Below are 18,387 nucleotides of genomic sequence, written 5' to 3'. Positions count from 1 at the left end.
CACGTAATGATCACATGTGGCGCAGGAGTAACTGACCTGCCAATGGGAACTAATAGGGGCCACTGAATATGACACGTGGGTGAGCGTATATACCGTAGGAGTAAGTTTGCTATCTGGGAGCGTGTAGCGGATAGAAAATTCGAAATTCCTGGAGAAATTATTCTCCCACGCCACGGTGTTGTCTCCGTGGGCCGAACCGGAGAGAAACGGTCCGGTCCATGCCAATGGCCTTGGCCCATTGAGTAATTACAAAAGCAACATTTTTTATCTTTGCTCCACTGACGGCGCCAGCGCTGAGCTCGTCGGTGGTCATGGCCTTATCGTCTTCCTTCATCTCTTCCTCTTCTTCTCCTTTGCTCCACTCGGCCTCTCCATTCGACCTCAGAAGGAATCATCGAAGAGCGTCGTGGAGACCGACGACTGGGACATCCTCCGACGCCGATGGCTCCGCAAGGGTTTTGAGGTGCGCGCTAGGTTCACGGCCCAGGAGGGCATCGGGAACCCCTCGCCCTTCTTCTTCATCTCCTTCGACTTTGCCACGGTCTTCTGCTGGTTCTCGTTCTCCTCCGAAGCAGCGGCACTGGAAGGAGGGCCCTTCTTCTTCTTCAACTTTGCCACGGTCTTCTGCTCCTGCTCGTTCTCCTCCCAATAACCGGCACTGGAAGGAGGGCCCTTCTTATTCTTCTTCTTCGACTTTGCCACGGTCTTCTGCCCCTGCTAGTTCTCCACCCAAGAAGCGGCACTGGAAGGAGGGGGAGTTCCCGGGGGCGTCGGAGAGCTTTCCGTCGCGGCGGCCGCGGACGCCCATCAAGAACATCAAGAAGAAGATGGATGACCGCGCTGCCGCCAAGGCCTGGGTGTGCACCGTCACCGAGGCGCTCGCTGACCGGATCCAGAAGAGGCAGTGGCAGGAGGCGCTCAAGGTACTACCACTCCTGCTACTCATTCCTGCTTCACCTCCTATTTCAATAGTTGTTTCTTTCACTTCCAAATATCTTAACTTTACTAGAAAACCAACTGAAAGAACCTTGCCGAGTCTAGTTTTTAAGAATTGCTAGCACAACTCAATATGGTCTCGGGAAAACTTCCTGTTACTTAGGAAGAATTTACGAATGGTTTGGGGAACAGAAAGTTTGATAAGTACGAAACTTTTATAGTTACGTGAAACAGACATTGAGTTTGCTTGACTTTTTTAAAGAAAATTCAAATGTCATCTCTAACAAGATTCTACATATTTCAGTAATCTAGCTCCTCGTATGGACCATTTTCTGGTCTAGGTACCTTTGCTGCGGTCGTCTTGGAGCTCATCTGAGCTAAGTTATTATTGTATTAGTTGACTACAATTGTATGTACAATCAATGTTGATTAGAACATGCTAAGTTGGTTGACTTGAACATGTTATAACATTTGTGGATTGCGATGTTTATGCATGTATTATGGTATCATCTATTGTGATGTGTGCATGGTTAGAATAACTATCGACGTTTCAAAGTTTTGATTCCAGGAGATCTGTATGTACAAGCAATTTTAACTAGAACATACTAAGTTGCTAATTTGAACACATCATAACATTTGTTGATCGTGATGTTTGTATTGTTGGATCGTTGGATGCTGGTATGGTAGAGGGTGGATATTACTCTTCGCCTGCAGTGTTAGTTTTCTAGAGATAATATAATAAGCAATGGAAATTAAAGAAATTCAGCCAAGCACTCCATTGGAACACTTTTGATTTACTTGGTTCACGACCCCCAAGATTTCTATGTCTAAGGCCTAAGCACCCGTGGTCCATTATTACTTTTTTCCTCTTCAGTAAATCACTGACCTCTTACAACCAGCTAAGGAAATACAACAAAAGTAAAGAGTAATGAAAGTTAATAGACCCTGCACAATTAGTGCACACATCAGATAACCACAAAGTTAACTTAAACCCTTTGCTAATATCATCAAAACCATTGCAACCAGGGTTGAGAATCCTAACGTGTACATGTATTATTATATGATCTACCATGATATGCCCATGGTTAAAAGACTTATTGAAAGTTTTGGTTCAAGTAGATCATTGTTAATTTTGTAGTTTCATAAGTATTCAGCTTTTATCTTTTTGCATCCTCCAAACTAAAATTTGATTATCAGTTTATTGACATCTTCCTTTTTACAGTATTATTTCTAAAAATTGCAACTTACATTATAAGTTTTTAGGTTTTTGATATGTTGAAGGAACAACCATTCTATTCTCCAAAAGAAGGCACCTATATGAAACTCCTTATACTTCTAGGAAAATCTGGTCAAGCTATACGAGCCCATCAACTCTTTGATGATATGATGGAAGAAGGATGCCAACCCAATCCTGAATTATACACTGCATTGTTAGCAGCGTACTGTAGAAGCAACCTCCTCGATGAAGCATTTTCCATCCTAGAGAAAATGAAGACCTTACCTCTTTGTCAACCTGACGTCTATACATACAGCACACTTCTCAAGGCTTGCACCGAAGCATCAAGATTTGATCTAGTTGATTCACTGTATCAAGACATGTCCGAGCGTATGATATCTCCGAATACTGTCACACAAAACATAGTTCTCAGTGGCTATGGAAAGGCTGGCAAATTTGATGAGATGGAGAAAGTTCTCTCGGGAATGCTGGAGAGTTCTACTTGCAAACCTGATGTCTGGACCATGAATATCATCCTAAGCCTATTTGGAAACATGAGTCAAGTTGACGCAATGGAGAAGTGGTATGAAAGGTTCCGTGCCTATGGAATTGAACCAGAAACGCGAACCTTTAACATTTTAATTGGTGCCTATGGGAAGAAACGGATGTACGACAAAATGACTGCAGTGATGGAATACATGCGAAAGTTGGAATTCCCATGGACCACCTCCACTTACAACAACATAATTGAAGCCTTTGCAGAGGTCGGGGATGCAAAAAACATGGAGTGTGCTTTCAATCAGATGCGAGCAGAGGGGATGAAATCTGATACCAAGACTTTCTGTTGTCTGCTCAATGGTTATAGTAATGCCGGCCAATTTCACAAGGTAATCAGTACTGTTCAACTTGCAGAAAGACTGGAGGTACGGCGGAACACATTCTTTTATAATGCCTTGATCTCAGCCTGTGCTAAAGCAGACGATCTGCTGGAGATGGAGAGAGTTTTCAAGCATATGAAAGATGGGGAATGCACTCCAGATTCCATTACATTTGGTATCTTGGTTGAAGCATACAGAAAGGAAGGGATGACGGATAAAATTTACGATTTGGAGCAAGAGAATCCAGGAAAGTTTGAAGCTAAGCTTGTGACTCCATGAAAAATGCTTCAGGATGCAGGCAGGCTGTCAGGGAATTAGAAATGCTTTTGTTGGTTGTGACCAAGTGATGACTAACTGATATCGGTCGAGAAGTTACTTCTCGATACAAAGAACAGGTTTTCTTGGTAGAACCTTAATTTGCCATGCCAAAGCAGAAAACCAAAAGGCAAGATGTATAAACTGTCAGAAGGGGTAGCAAATGGAATCAATGCCTGCGGCGGCTAACTAGTACTTTTTTTGAAAGATTATGCTGGTGTGTTGTTTGTTGTTATCTTTAGTTACAAGCTTACAGCATTGAGAGTTGGGATGCTCTTGTTTAGTTTTTTGGTAAAAGAAATTTTGAGGTGATTCATTGACCTCTAATGGAAAAGATTGTTTTGTGTAGTGAGACTGTTTGTATTTAGCAAATTTAAATGGATTTATCACTTCAAATTTAAATTTGCAAATGTCCTTTTTTTTAATGTACTTGTATTTTTCTTATAATAGTAAAAAAAATAATTTTAGTTAACAATAATCTACTTTTAAGCTTGTGTGCTTTCATAATCATACATATATATACTTTTTCAAGTAAATTATAAGGTAAGTCATTAATGATTAGAAACTGTAATAATTGCAAAAGAAAATATAAACATATCACTGCCATGCCATTGATAATTATGGGCAATGGGTGCAAAAGAAAATACCTGCTGATACAATTACTAAAAGACCTATCTAAGTTTATTACATACTTAAAAAGTGCAGTAGTTTAAATTTTACTTTAAAAAATACCTATTTTTTAAATATTTATATACCCAATTATTTTTATTATCTTAAATATATAGTTATATACGTGCAACAAAAGGCCTTTGAAACTTTCTCAAGGGTATTTCTGTCCAACATGATGTAAAAAAACCAGAGCAGTTGTGAGTTCTTTCACGTTCTCTCGCCGCCACTGCTCCATCTCTCTCCGTCGGCGCGCGTCCCACCGCCTCCGACGGGGATCCCTAATTGGATGGCGCGGCGCTCAGTACTTCTCCACTATGGTACGATTCTTGGCCTCCATTAAACAGCGCCTTTTCGCCGCCACCCATATCCCCACCGGACGCCTCTCCATGTCGCCACCCTCATGCGATCCTGCCCTCTCGATCCCCGCGTTGCTCCGGACTTTTTCCGCTGGATCGAACGACACTCATGTTTCCTTCACACCTTCGATTCCTGTTCTTCCCTGCTTCAAATCGTTGCCAGATTCGGCCTCCACCGCCCCGCCGAGGAGATCGTTGTCTCCGTGATTAGGTCATGCTCCACCGCTGAAATTGACTCGGTTCTTGAAACTTCAAATCCTTGCATCTGACGGGTTTCACGCAGTTTATCCAAAGCTGTAATTTAATGCTGATGGCTCTTGCAGGGCTAATATGAAGGACTTATACGAACAAATGCAAAAAAGATGATATATTTCCCAATCTTCATATCTACAATACAATGATCAATGCAAATTGCAAGAAAGGGAAAGTTATCGATGAATTAGATCCAGATACTCACACATACAGCTCATTCATCTTGGTCTATTGTGCAGATGATGATTTGGAGCAGGGTCTGGTCCCAAATGTTGTTACTTTACAATGTTTTGATTGATGGCTACTGCAAAATTAGGAAGGTTGATCACACCTTCCATTCCATGTATTGGATTTGAGGAAGTCCAGAGGGTGTAAGCCAAATGTGAGGACTTATACTGAATTAGTTTGTGGGCTTTTCTTCAGATGAAGATGCACAAGGCAATGACATTATTAACTAAGATGCTTAAGGATGCAGTACTAACCATGTCAATTACACTACATTGGTTCAGGGATACTATATGGAAAGTGACACAAAAAATTGGATTTAGGTTGCTGCATTTGATGGAGAAGTGAGGCTTATTTCCCATGATAACTGAAATGAAGAGAAATAGAGTTGACAATCCATATATTGATGGATTGATAAATGTGAGTTTTTTTGGTCAAGCTTTGTCTAGTTCTATATTATGATAAAAGATGCATGTGAGCCCAATGATGAAACTTACTTCCTATTGCTGAAATCCTATTGAAAAAGAAATAAGCTGATGTTACCTTCATAGATGATGCTGATATGTGGGGAAAAGTGGGTATCGATATAGTCTCAAAGCTGTTTACAAGATTCTGAACAAGGTTGCAACCCAATAGTAAAATCTTACAGTTTTTGTTGAAGCTTTTTGCAAGGTGCATCGCTTGGTGGAAGCTAAGGCTTTGCTCTTCCACATGCAAGAAGCCTCTAAACTTCCTAATGCAGATACATATACACCTCTAATTATTTGTTGCTGTAGACTAAACAAGTATTTAGAAGCTCTATCATTTTTTGATTCCATGGTTTCATGTGGTCATCTGCCATATCTTGCATCTTATCAGCTACTGCATTGAGCATTCTGGACATTGTGAAGAAGGAAGCTTTGATGAAGTTAAATCAGTTTTCACTAGCTTTCTTTTGAAGGGTTATAGGTGCGATGAAATTGCATGGAAAATTCTCATTGACACTTTACTTGAGAAAGGTCATCTTGATTTGTGCTCTGATTGTTTGACTATGATGGAGGAATGAAGTGTTTTCCTAGTCCTGTGATATATACAGCTTTGGCCAAGAAACATTCATATGTAATTAATGGGCTCCCTAATGATTGACATTGACTTGCAGATATCTATATATCAAAGCTTCATATGTTCACATTGGACCAGTTCAAATGCACAAAGCAATTTGTTCAGTAATGTAATCAGTGTTGTGCATTTGGAACAGATTTTGATCTTTGAAGATCCCATTCAAAGGTTGGTCCTCCTTCACTTCTTCACAAAAATTCTGCATTCCTCTTCATTTGTATGTGTGGATTGTTCTTAATTCTAAAATTTCATCCAGATGAATAAATGTTACTTGCAATTTATTTACTCTTTTTTACATGCATGATACATGTATTTTCTAAGCTAAACTTGACTAATTTTCTGCAGTTACCATAACTTATATCAATCTTGTCAATTGTACTTCTAATGATCATACTTCGTTGGCAATACACTTTTTTATATTAATAGGGAACTTAGTATACTTATGGACTTGAATTCATTTTACTTTCATCTATGTCTACATGTTATTAACTTCGCCTATGACGAACTAAGCATGGTTGGTCCTAAGCCCGAATAAAGGAGGAGAGTTGCATTAGGTTGTCAGTCAGCGTTAAAACTTTGATAAATATTAATGAATTGATCCATTAAACTATTGTGCTAATGCTAGGTTGTTCCCTTGAAGGAACGCGTTACAGGGTCCGACTGTAACGTCTTGGTAAAGATTGCTACATCTCCAGAACTTGGGTATAGTGCTAAATATGCAAGAGTTCATGTTGCAGGGTTCGACTGTATCGATAAGGACCGCTGTATCTCCATGAGAACTTGGGTGTGACGTTAATTAGACAAAAGTTCTCACACCATAGGTTGGATAAGAACAAACATGATAGGAGAACTAATAATCTAATATTTGAAACATGGAATATAGGAACCCTCACTAGTAAATTAATGGAGGTAGTAGATACAATGATTAGGAGAAGAATTAGTATTTTATGTGTACAAAAGATAAAATGGGTAGGCAAGAAGACAAAGATGATAGAGAACTCGGGTTTTAAGTTATGATACACCGGAAAAAGTAAAGCAAGAAATGGAGTGTGTATTGTTGTAGATAGTTTGTTAAAGGATGAAGTTGTAGGAGTAGTTAGAAATGAGGATAGAATTATAACCCTTAAGATAATAGTTCATTAAAGGATGAAGGTTTAGGTGACCAACTTAACTTAGATAATTTAAGTAGGTCAAATGAGCATAAAAATTTAAATTTTTATCGTGGAATTTAAATTTCAGAAGTAGAACAAGTTTTAAATGAGATGCACAATAGAAAAGTCGTTGAACCAAATGATATTCCAATAGAGGTATGAAAGTGTCTAGGGAAACAAGGTGTTGAATGACTTATAAAATTATTTAACATGATATTGAAAATAAAAAAATGTCAAATCAATAGAGGATAAGTACTCTAGTTCCCTTATATAAGAACAAGGGAGACGTACAAAATTGTACAAACTATTCGGGTATTAAACTAATGAGTCATACCATGAAAATTTAGGAAAAAATAATACAAAATAGATTAAGGAAGGAGATCTCGGTGATTGAAAATCAATTTGGGTTCATGTCTGGAAAGTTACAATAAAAGTTATACATCTTATTAGATAATTAATTGAAAAATATCAGGAGCAAAAATAAAGATCTACATATGGTACTCATTGACTTAGAAGAAACTTATGATGGAGTCTTAAAAGAAATTATATGGAGAATTCTAGAAAAAAGAAGTGTTAGTATAACATATATTGAATTAATTAAAAATATGTACGAGCAGAGTAACTGAAACATTTCCAATAATGATAGGGTTACATCAAGAATCAACTCTAAGTCTCTATCTTTTTACACTAATTATGGACGAACTCACTGCACACATTCAAGACACTACCGTAGTGCATGTTGTTTGTAGATGATATTGTTTTGGTAGATAAGACACGTGAAGGAGTAAAGGCTACACTAGAATCTTCTCAGAAAATACTAGAAGGGAAAGGTTTTAGGCTTAGTAGAATAAAGACAGAATATATGAAATTTAAGTTTAGCAATATTAGACGTAATGAGACAATTGTTAAGATAGGAGATGATAAGTTGTCTGGAACCGAGAGTTTTAAATATTTAGGATTATTTTTGAAAAATGATGGAGGTTTTGAGAGAGATGTGTTACATAGAATACAAGTAGGATGATTGAAATGAAGGAGAGCATCGGGTGTTTTATGTGAAGGTTCTGATACAATCAGCAAGAGGGGCGTGAATATGCAAGTTAGAATTTGCAATCTTTTGCTTTCTTTTCAGCAAAGACAACACACGTTAATTAAACAAAAATAAGTTAACATAAAAGAAAGAAAGAGGCGGAGATTTACTTGGTTACAACCAGAGAGATTGTTAATCTAAGGTATTTGAAAGCACTAACGAAGTTCTCCTTTGATGTAAGCAGAGAAACCTGTTACAAAAATGAAAGTATGAACACTTTAAAACAGAATTACGAGTTTGTGTTGTTCTGAATGAAGAAGATCATACCTCTATTTATAGCCTGTTAGTCGAACTAGCCGTTTTGCTGACGTGACATCTCCGGACGCCTGGACCTGGTCTGGGCACCCAGCGGTGCACTTGATTTGCTCGCAACGGCTACGCAACGGTTTAAGGATAAAACTTTATCCTTGCCCTGGCTCCTGGACCGATCTGGTGCCTAGAGTGTTGCTAACGTGGGCATTCGACGTCATCCGCAGCAACGGCCCGCCGAGGCGCCCCTATAGTGCTCGGGGGTCCAAGCGCCTGAAGTTTGGATGCTTGGACATGGTCCAAGCGCCTAGACAAGTCAACACAGTATTGACGTGTCTGCTCTTCGATTCCGGTCGTTTGGGTGATGCTCTGACCATCCAGAGTTGAGCTCACCCTAACCCAACTCCGACCTTCTCTCCTTGAGCAGTCTTCCGCTCAGGCTTCTCGTTCCTCGGAAGCACCGTGCGCGCTTTTCTCGTCCGCCGGTATACTCTTCTGCAGCACCTCGTCCCTCGGATGCACCGAGTCCAACGACTCACTTCCCGTGTTATCTTTCTCACTAGCTGTGTCTTCCGCTCAAGAATCAAGTACAACAGAACGTAATTTAATTTGATTGATTACATCAAAACTTACACGGAGTACTTACAGTTTTCTCTTTTTTGATGTGCATCAACTCAAGTTAAAGTTAGGGTAAAATAAATATAAAATTTATTTGAAAAAATAAATTGACATTTTAAAACATGAATTTTTTAAGTACTACTAAAATGTTGCAAATTAATTAATTATCCCTTAACCCCCTAAATTTCTCTCCTCCTTTGATTACATAAAAAATTAGGGGTAAATATCGAAAAAATCTCTAAGGGTGAATGCACAATGTCCCATTTTGAGAAAAAAATTCAAGAATTATTTTTGAATATTTGAATTTCTAAAAATTAAATACCAGATTTGTCAAGAATAATTTAAAATTTTGTTTTAAATTTTGAAAAATTCCAAAAAGTTTTACTAACGTGAACCAGAAACAGAATGATCAGATTAAAAATATTTACAAAAAATAAATATTTATTTTAACCAATATGAATATTTAATCAGAAATAATATTTTTCGAAGTTAAATGTTTTAAAAATAGAATTTGATGGCTAAAAATCATGATAATTTTTTTTTGAATATTTAAAATTTAATGTTTATCCACATAAAAATTAAAATTCTCAAAAAATAATATCTCGATAATTTGTAATTATAAAAATATTATTTTCGATAAATAATTCAAAATAAATCAGATAACGGTAAAAGATAATTTAAAAAAAATTTATTCGAACATAATATCTACTGTCTTATTATTTTAAAAATTTTGAATAAAAAATTCTAACAGAAAGTTTACACAAAATATATTTTTCAAACAGAATATTCTAACCTAGCAAAACATTAAATTAGGGACAATTAAATCCAGACATGATTTTAGAACCCAATATAGATTTCTACCTTCTGGATTTCTTGTCACTTTTTTAATTTGACCTTTGTGATATCTAAAATATAGTTAAGCCTTTGAAAATTTTTAGAATTTTGAACATGTGTGTATGAATGATTCTTTTTCAGTTTTTCTATTTGATCCTTTAATTTTTCATTTTCAACTTTTACTTTGTCAAAATTTTCTAATTGACATGATTTTACTAAGGTTACTTTTAATTCTAAATTTCTTTTTTGAATTTTTCATTTTCTGCTTAATTTACAAGAACTTTTAGAAAATATTTTAATAAATTTATATAATTTATCGGAAGGTAGAGAACGTACCTCACTTATCGAGTCAGTTTCTTTGTAGACGCTCTTCCTTTATCGCTGCTTTCTTCTGAAGTGTCTCCCCCTTCGTCGATGCTCATATCTGATGAAGTCTCGTCGTCTTCTTGGTGACTTGTCATAAGTGCAAGTCCGGCGTAGGCTTCAATCTTTGATTCAGATGACGACGATTCGTCCCATGTCGCCTTTAGATTTTTGTTCTTCGTTCGTGTTGGTCTTTTGTTCTTCTCCTTCTCCTTCAGTTTTGGGCGGTTGTCCTTGATGTGCCATTTTTCATCACAGTTGTAGCATTTAATCCTCTTGTTTCTAAGATGCTTCTTGGCTTGTTAAAACTGTTAGACTTAAAAAAATTTCTTACCATGAAAGCCGCTTCATCTTCGAGTGAAGAATCTGACTTTGGTTCGTCCTTTTTGTTGGCTTTTAATGCCAAGTTCTGACTTGGCTCTTTCTCTTTTCTTGTACCGGCATATCTAGATCGTGTAATTTTAATGCAGAGAATAAATCTTCTAAAGTACTTACCTCTAGATTCTTTGAAATATAGTAGGCATCTACTGTTGAAGTTTATTCTAGAATTCTAGGAAAAATATTAAGTGCATAACGAACTGAGTCTCGATTTGTTATTGATTTGCCGAAGTTGATAAGTCCAGTGATTAGCTCCTTGATCTTCGCATGTAGTTGAGCCACCGTCTCTCCTTTTTCCATTTGGAGGTTTGTCAACTGACTTCGAAGGATGTTTCGTCTTGCTAGCTTTGCTTCTAATGTGCCTTCGTGAAGCTCCAGGAACTTTTCCTACAAGTTTTTGGCCAAGGTATAGCTTCCGATGCGGTTAACTTTCTGAGGCAGTAGGCTACGAAGTCGTTTTACTCCTTGATCCAAAGATATTCTTCTTTTTCTTCTCCTGGTTGATCTTTGGGTACTACAAAATCGTATTTGATTATTAAAAGAATTTCAAAGTTGGTTTTTAAAAATTCCTCCATTCGACATTTCCAAAGTATAAACTCTCCCTCGAACTTTGGCGGGTAGATGCTTGGTCCAGCCATCGTCTCCTTGCTCGTCTCCTTGCTTTAGCAGGCGACTAGTCCTTCTAGAGCGGTCTGCGCTCTGATAACAAATTACCAATTGAAGGTCCCGGTGCGGCCAATAAGGGAGTGAATTGTCTTGCAGGTTAGAATTTACAATCTTTTGCTTTCTTTTCAGCAAAGATAACACACGTTAATTAAACAAAAATAAGTTAACATAAAAGAAAGGCAGAGACAGAGATTTTACTATTACAACCGAGGATGCTCTTAATTCAAGGCATTGAAAGCATTAACAAAGTTCTCCTTTAATGCAGGTAGAAAAACCTCTTACAAAAATAAAAGTACGAACACTTTAAAATAAAATTACAAGAGAAGTACGAGTGTGTGGTGTTTTGAATGAAGAAGACCACAGTTCTATTTATAGCATGTTGGTCGAGCTAGTCGTTTTATTGACGTGACATCTCCATGCGCCTAGACTCGGTCCGGGCGCCCCCGCGGTGCACCTGATCTGCTCACAACAGCTACGCAACGGTCTGAGGATAAAACTTTATCCTTGCCTGGGTGCCTGTACTAGTCCGAGCACCTGGAGTGTTGCTGATGTGGCTATTCAACGTCATCCGCAACAATAGCCCCCGAGGCGCCCCTGCGGTGCCAAGGGATCAAGGCGCCTAGAGTTCAAACGCCTGGACAAGTCAACACAGTGTTGACTTGTCCGGTCTTTCGCTCCGGTCGCTTGGGTGATGCTCCAGCCATCCAGAGTTGAGTTCATCCTAACCCAACTCTGATCTTCTCTCCTCGAGCAATCTTTCACTCCGGCATCTTGTTCCTCGGAAGTGTCACACGTGTCCTCGTCTGCCGGTGTATTCTTCCGCGGCACCTCATCCCTCGGATGCACCAAGCCCGCCGGCTTGCTTCCCGTGTCATCCTTCTCGCTAGCTGCGTCTTCCGCTCGACTTCTTATGTTCCTAAATTCCTACACACTTAGACACAAGGATTATATACAACAAGATCTTACTTAACATGGTTGATCAGATCAAAACTTACCCGAGATACTTACATTATGTGACCGCAAAGTACTTCTAAAGCTTAAAGAAAAGTTCTACAAAATTGCAATTAGATTTACTATGTTATATGCAGCCAAATGTTGGGTTATGATTCAAGCACATAAGCAGAAGATGAGAGTTGTAGAGATGAGGATCTTAAAATGGATGTGTGTGTAGGATCGTAAATACGCTAGAGGGGGTGAATAGCATTCGTCGAAAATTATGAGTTAAAAACAATTACGCAGTGGAAAGGGGAAATAAAAAAACAACGCTAACAATGTCAAGTTTTACTTAGTTCAGAGCCTGTGACGACTTCTACTCCAAGGCTCGTGATCGTCGATCGCTTTCGCTGGGCAATCATTATCAGTTCGTAAATGGATTACAAAGATTGAGTACAAGAACTGAAAATAAAACTTGTTACCGACAAACAGAAAGGAAAATGAAGTCTCTCGTTCCCCAAACTTCGGAGCAGCCTTTCGGTGTCATCGGAGCCTTTTCGGAGCAGCACTTGAATATGAAAGTTGTAGCAGATGATGTTCTGAAGCTGCTGGTCGAAGGCCCTTATATAAGCTCATTCCGTGCTCTTGGAACCCCTCCGGGCGCCTAGACCGTTGCTAACGTGGCGAACTCTCATCGAAACTTCATCCGCGAAGTTTATCCACTTCCGGGCGCTTGAACTGTTGACGTGGGTTCGACCAGTCGTCACGCTCCAACTCAGCTTCAGGGTAACTTTTCTGGTCCGGGCGTTCGGATCTCCCGGGTGCCTGCGGCACCTGCCCGGGCAACACTGATCCGGGCTCCCAAACTCCGAGCGCCCAGACTCCCTTTTTCAGCCTTTGAATTCCCGCAAAAAGGAGTTAGTCCAGACAAATAAAAATATATTTCTCCTGTAAGCACCACAGTAATAAAATATGAGTAGTAATTAGATCTTGTCTCCTCGAGACCAAGATCTAGTCAAGGTCTCAATGTAGGTTTCTCAAATAGACCTAAGTTGGATCGACGCTTATAGTTCCCTCAACCGGGAACACATCCTCACTAGATCTCTCCTCCAGTTGCTTACCTTCACTTATCACTTGTAATCGTTTGACTTGCCTTTGACCCACCAAGTCTTCCAGCTAATTGTCAGGTCTCGCGGATCCAACTAGACTTCGGCTGATTGTTAGGCCCCGCAGACCCAATTGAATTTCCCGCCAGATATCGGGCCCCACGAACCTATCTGGACTTCCCACCAGCTATCTGGTCCCGTGGACCTAGCTAGATTTTAGCCTGGTGTCAAGTCAACCATCAACTCCAGCACACTTGGTAAAACAATTATATCACAAAACACTCTAATTTTAATCCACTTATCAGTTATCAAAACATGAGTTAGATCATTAATACAAATTGCACCAATAGTATGGACATACGAGGATAGACATAATAAAAAATGAGAGCATTAGAGAAAAAGTCAGATGCATCTATTGAGCAAAAACTATGAGAGACACGTTTAAGATAATACGGGCATGTACTTAGATGACCAATAAATGCTCCAATTAGCGATGTGAAACTATGACAAACACACATATCAAACGAGAAAGAGAAAGACAAAAAAAACTTAGTCAGCAGCAATAAAACAAGATAACATTTATTTAAGTATAGATGATGATATAGTAGGAGATAGAGCTCAATGACGTAAAAGGATCCATATAGCCGATCACACCTAGTGAGATAAGGTTTGATTGTTGTTGTTGTTGTATGACTACATGTTATTAACATATAAATGGGTGGTATTTAGTGTAGTAGTTATGAAATGTAAAGAACTTTTCTGCTGTGTTACAATACCTTGTGTTTGTTCCCTGCGAATAGGTTTTGGAGCCAAATGGTTGGCTAGATGAATTTATAGAGTTTTCACTTGGATTAGGTGTGTCTACCTTTACACATTTTCATGGTCTGTTGTTCTTTTCAGATCCAAGCAGCTATCTCATTGGAGAGTCAAACCATCATTGGGCAGGGATTAGGGGAAGCCAGCTTGCAGTGATGAAAAAGAGTTAATCATCGCCTAAGTTCAAACCATCAAGAGTGTTTTTTTAGCTTATTCTTTTATAGGTGAATTTTCGTTTTCCTTTTCCAAGTTTTCCCAAGTTTTGCTTTTTATCGCTATTTGGTTCTGATTTTTTTTTAAAATGTCAATTCTTCTCATATTCCGGCTTAGCTGATAGATGGTATTTAACTTCAAGATCCAAACCAAGCCATAATGGCAACTGTAATGTTTTATTAAAAACAGAATGACACTTTTCAAACATTGGAGATAAACTGAAAAAAAAGGCCCATTAGGAACTGTAATATTTTCTTGTTTGGTAAGAATAAGGGGGTTTTATGCAATAACAACTATCAATTCTTATTCCACTAGGTGAGGCCGCTGTATAGAGCCTTCTATGTTATTGCGCTTTATCCGTTACTATATTATCATATATATTTAAATAATTTTATCTTGTTTTATTGTTGCTAACCCCGTCTTTTTGGTTTTCTTCTTCCTTATTTGATGTGTGTATTTGTCATAATTTCACATCGCCTAATTACGGTATTTTTATTCACCATCTAAGTACATCTCCATATGGTTTTGCATAAAGGGTATTTATTGGCTCCATGTGGTCTTCAATTACATTTTTCAAAATCATTATCAGTTGAATGTGGTCATCCAACATAACCACTCCATTGTACAGTTGAACCAAGCAGACATTTAAGATGCAAAACCATATGTACCATATGTTGTGACGTCGCATGCTACTTTGTGTCAAATAGCAAACTCATTCCTTAAATTTATTTTATATCCTCGGGGAATCATTAATTACCATTATTCAGCAGTTTTCATCCTTCCTAATTTCTTGTTTTCTGTAAGTTGGTAAATCTGGGAGTGGGAAATAAATGGCTGCATCAGATCACTCTTCTTAATCAAACGATCAACTCTTAGCATTTCCTTATCTTTAATGCACAATGTTCATGCTCAGAAACTTTGCTGCTTGTAACAGCCATTAAAAAGTCTTAGTATTTCTCACAACTCTTGGTAATCATGGAACTCCAGTTGGTTCTTTTATACCACTCACTACTAAATTAGGTGTTCTATAATATTTTTTTAGTTGAATCTTGAAACTTCAGGCAGAAAACAAGGTCCACTGGAAAACTTGAGTTGTGTGATTTGCCATTGTGACTGAAATGCTTTCAAACTACCAACTGTTCATTTTTAATTCTCCCATGGAAGCATTGCTGAGTAAACGTAGCCATTTCAGTGTAGTTATGTGGCATTACTACTAAATGTCTCTCAGCTCTTAGAGACTCAAAAACTCTTCCAAAGCATCTCATGCAATGAGGTTCCTAATTGCTGCAACATGTTCTTCCTTCACATGTATGGTTCAGGCTCAACATATCCACTTCACATGTATCTTTATAATGCAGGAACTCTCCTGTGCCTTTGCTGCTACTGAGGAGCTGACGGTATGGTATTACTGGGCGACACATAATATTTTGCAGTCTAGGGAACAAATGACAATTTCAAAATCATAGGGGTAAAGTAATATTTTCCATTTTCTTCTTTTTTGTATTATTGAAAATTTCTTTGTTGCTGTCTTTCTTGGTTCTTAATTTTCTTCTGCTTCAATTACTAACTTCTAGATCTTGATTCTGGATAGTTTATTGTTATAAGAACATCCTGGAATAATACTAATTTAATGACTTCAAAACTTGACAGATGGATTTGGATTAGTGCAACCTTAAGTGTTTGGTATCTCTACAATGAGTCGTGGTAAAGAGTATTCAATACACTCATATGTCCACAATCTCTTGCTCACCTTTAGATTTTGAAACAGTAAATCGAATTGTAGAATATTATTTCCCTGAATGAAGTAAATAACTTTCAACTATAAAAAAATTTATTGTCCCCATAGGGGTGCCTAGTTGGCTAGAGGGTGATATATTTGCTACAAGGGAACGGATTAATTCTCAGCAGGTGCATGCTATTGGCGAAAAACTTCTTCCACCCTCTAGTCACTTGCCAGTTTATTATAAGTTGATCTCGTGATTTACTTTCCTTCACATAATTTGGGAACAAGTTGTGAAGGGCGCATGGGATGAGCATAATCACTTTTTATTGCAGCAACTATAACAAGAATTATTATTTTACCTCATTTGGCATGGACACAACATGATTATGTTTTAATAATAAATTGGTGAGTACAAACCAATCACTACCAAAAAAAAAAAAAAGTTAGCAGTTAGGAAGGAAAAAAAATAGGTTGGAAAGTTGATTTAGTACAAATAAAATAGATAAATATATGATGGAACAAATCATTGATTGATTATGTTCCTAGAGGACCAAGATCAAATCTAGCAACATATGGATGTCTAGATTCATTTGTTTGATTTTGTTCATCTCGTCCACTTTGAAGAAACCCTACTTCAATCATGTACTCAATTTTCAACTGTATGTCCTTTATACAAAAGGATGAGATAGAAAGAAAGATTTTTTCCTTAATGGATAGTAGATCTGAGAATGTTGGCTTTCAGGATGGGCTTCCATGTGCACTTTCCCGATTTATCCAGGTGTCCGGTGAGAAATTTCGTGGGGCTGGACCGATCATCCCAGATTTGACGTTAGACCTACTTAATCATTTTTTTAATGAGATAGAATGAAAGAGATATTTGCTTGCATAATGTAAGTATAAAAGTTACATTTATTTAGTCCATCATTATTGATTATTTAGGATGACATAGTCAAAATTAAAAATATTTTCTCAAATTAGTTCACTTCAAACTCACTCCATGACAAATCCAAAAAACCTAAAGTTTATTGAACATTTATCTTTTTACCAACATAGGTTTTGCCTCAGGTTTCATTCAGTTCAATTTATTGTTCCGTATGTTTATATAATTTTAAAGTTTGATATTTATTTTACAAATAATCTAATAAATTTAAGAACTTTTGCCTTGTCTAATTTATTACAATAATACAAGGTCATGTTCCTAAATTCTAGGTAAACTCTAAAGTGGATTCCATTATCATCCAACTAATTCTTTACAAGATATTCTCACTAACCATGAACATATTTCCTATAAATCAATTTTAGCTTACCTCTACTTTCCAGACACTACTACAACTTAATATTCCCTTTTTCTTCTTGTTGTTGTTCTCCTTGTTTCCTTCCTCCTTGTCCCCTTTAGGCGCCCTCGAACTAGGAGCATCAACAACTACAATCAAAAGCGATTTTGACTATGGCGATATCGACAATAAGGCATGTGGATTTCAGCTACCGATATGTATAAGATGACAAGGAGTTTCTTGCGGACATAGGTTGAGACCACTAGGAGATAACTATAGAAACAAGAACTCTATTGTGGTTTTTTGTTTATTGTGGTTATTTGTTTATTGTGATGGATCGATACCAATTGAAGTCGAAGTGGTCCTCAATGTTTCATTGTTGTAAATTAAGTATTGGAGCCATGATTATTTAAGTAGTTAATCAAGGAGTGGGGATGCTGTAGGATTGTTTAATATAAAGAGGATAAAAAGGTATCGAATGACTTATTTGTGCTATTTGGTCTCTCTTTTTTTTTTTAAAAAAAAAGAATAAATTACGGAGGGAATATCTCTAGGTTTCTGTGGATATGGAGGGCATATCTCTAGGTCTTGTGGATATAGATAAAATTATTATGATAAACAATCATCATTAGTGATCGTTAATAATCAACAATTTTTCTATTAATTCTCATGTTATACAATTTTAGTTCTTGAAGCAAATACCTAATTATTATGCCTTTTTTATTTTTTGAGTATAAGTAAGAATTCTTATGGTGAACAATCATTATCATCATCATTAATATTGTGTTTTTAGTTTATGAAGAAAATATGCTAAGTGATTCATGTTTTGTGTGATGTAAAAAATGATGATCAATGGAACAGTTTTTATTAGAATAAATTGGTTAATTTATTGATAAAGCAAATTGGAATCTTATTTATTAATTTACTAATAGAGTCTTTAGATACCTAATCATGGATGTTTGCATGGCTTGTTAATTGATTAACCTAATTAATTATGAGGTAAGGAGTCACGTTGACAAAAAGAATTTAGA

At 37.3% G+C, this 18,387-nt stretch overlaps 1 protein-coding gene and 1 long non-coding RNA gene across 4 annotated transcripts; both read left to right on the top strand.

Annotated features, from left to right (window-relative positions):
• The first annotated feature begins 283 nt into the window (after positions 1–283).
• LOC121988644 (pentatricopeptide repeat-containing protein At3g06430, chloroplastic-like) lies at positions 284–3,693 on the top strand. Of its 2 annotated transcripts, XM_042542176.1 has the most exons (3): positions 284–729; positions 847–923; positions 2,200–3,693. In XM_042542176.1, the coding sequence occupies exons 1-3, from the start codon at positions 312–314 to the stop codon at positions 3,307–3,309; spliced, it is 1,605 nt and encodes a 534-aa protein (XP_042398110.1). In that variant the 5' UTR covers positions 284–311; the 3' UTR covers positions 3,310–3,693. The 2 variants fall into 2 exon arrangements, with proteins under 2 accessions (XP_042398110.1, XP_042398109.1); XM_042542175.1 differs by having other exon boundaries at positions 284–923.
• Positions 3,694–4,199: 506 nt separating this feature from the next.
• On the top strand, positions 4,200–17,169 carry LOC121988643. 2 transcript variants are annotated; one of them, XR_006114064.1, is made up of 4 exons: positions 4,200–4,581; positions 4,694–6,113; positions 14,231–14,370; positions 15,718–17,169. It is a non-coding gene; the product is annotated as an uncharacterized LOC121988643 (long non-coding RNA). The 2 variants fall into 2 exon arrangements; XR_006114063.1 differs by having other exon boundaries at positions 4,200–6,113.
• Positions 17,170–18,387: the final 1,218 nt, after the last annotated feature.

Source organism: Zingiber officinale, chromosome 6B (genome assembly GCF_018446385.1).
Source record: "Zingiber officinale cultivar Zhangliang chromosome 6B, Zo_v1.1, whole genome shotgun sequence".
Taxonomy (NCBI): domain Eukaryota; kingdom Viridiplantae; phylum Streptophyta; class Magnoliopsida; order Zingiberales; family Zingiberaceae; genus Zingiber; species Zingiber officinale.
Note: the sequence above shows the minus strand (reverse complement) of the source record. Positions and strands in the feature narration are given on the sequence as shown.

Excerpts from the sequence above, each read along its gene's own strand:
- LOC121988644 (XM_042542175.1), top strand. The coding sequence starts at position 312 with ATGGCCTTATCGTCTTCCTTCATCTCTTCCTCTTCTTCTCCTTTGCTC. Across the intron at positions 924-2,199 it reads AGTGGCAGGAGGCGCTCAAG|GTTTTTGATATGTTGAAGGA; the intron begins GTACTACCACTC and ends ATAAGTTTTTAG.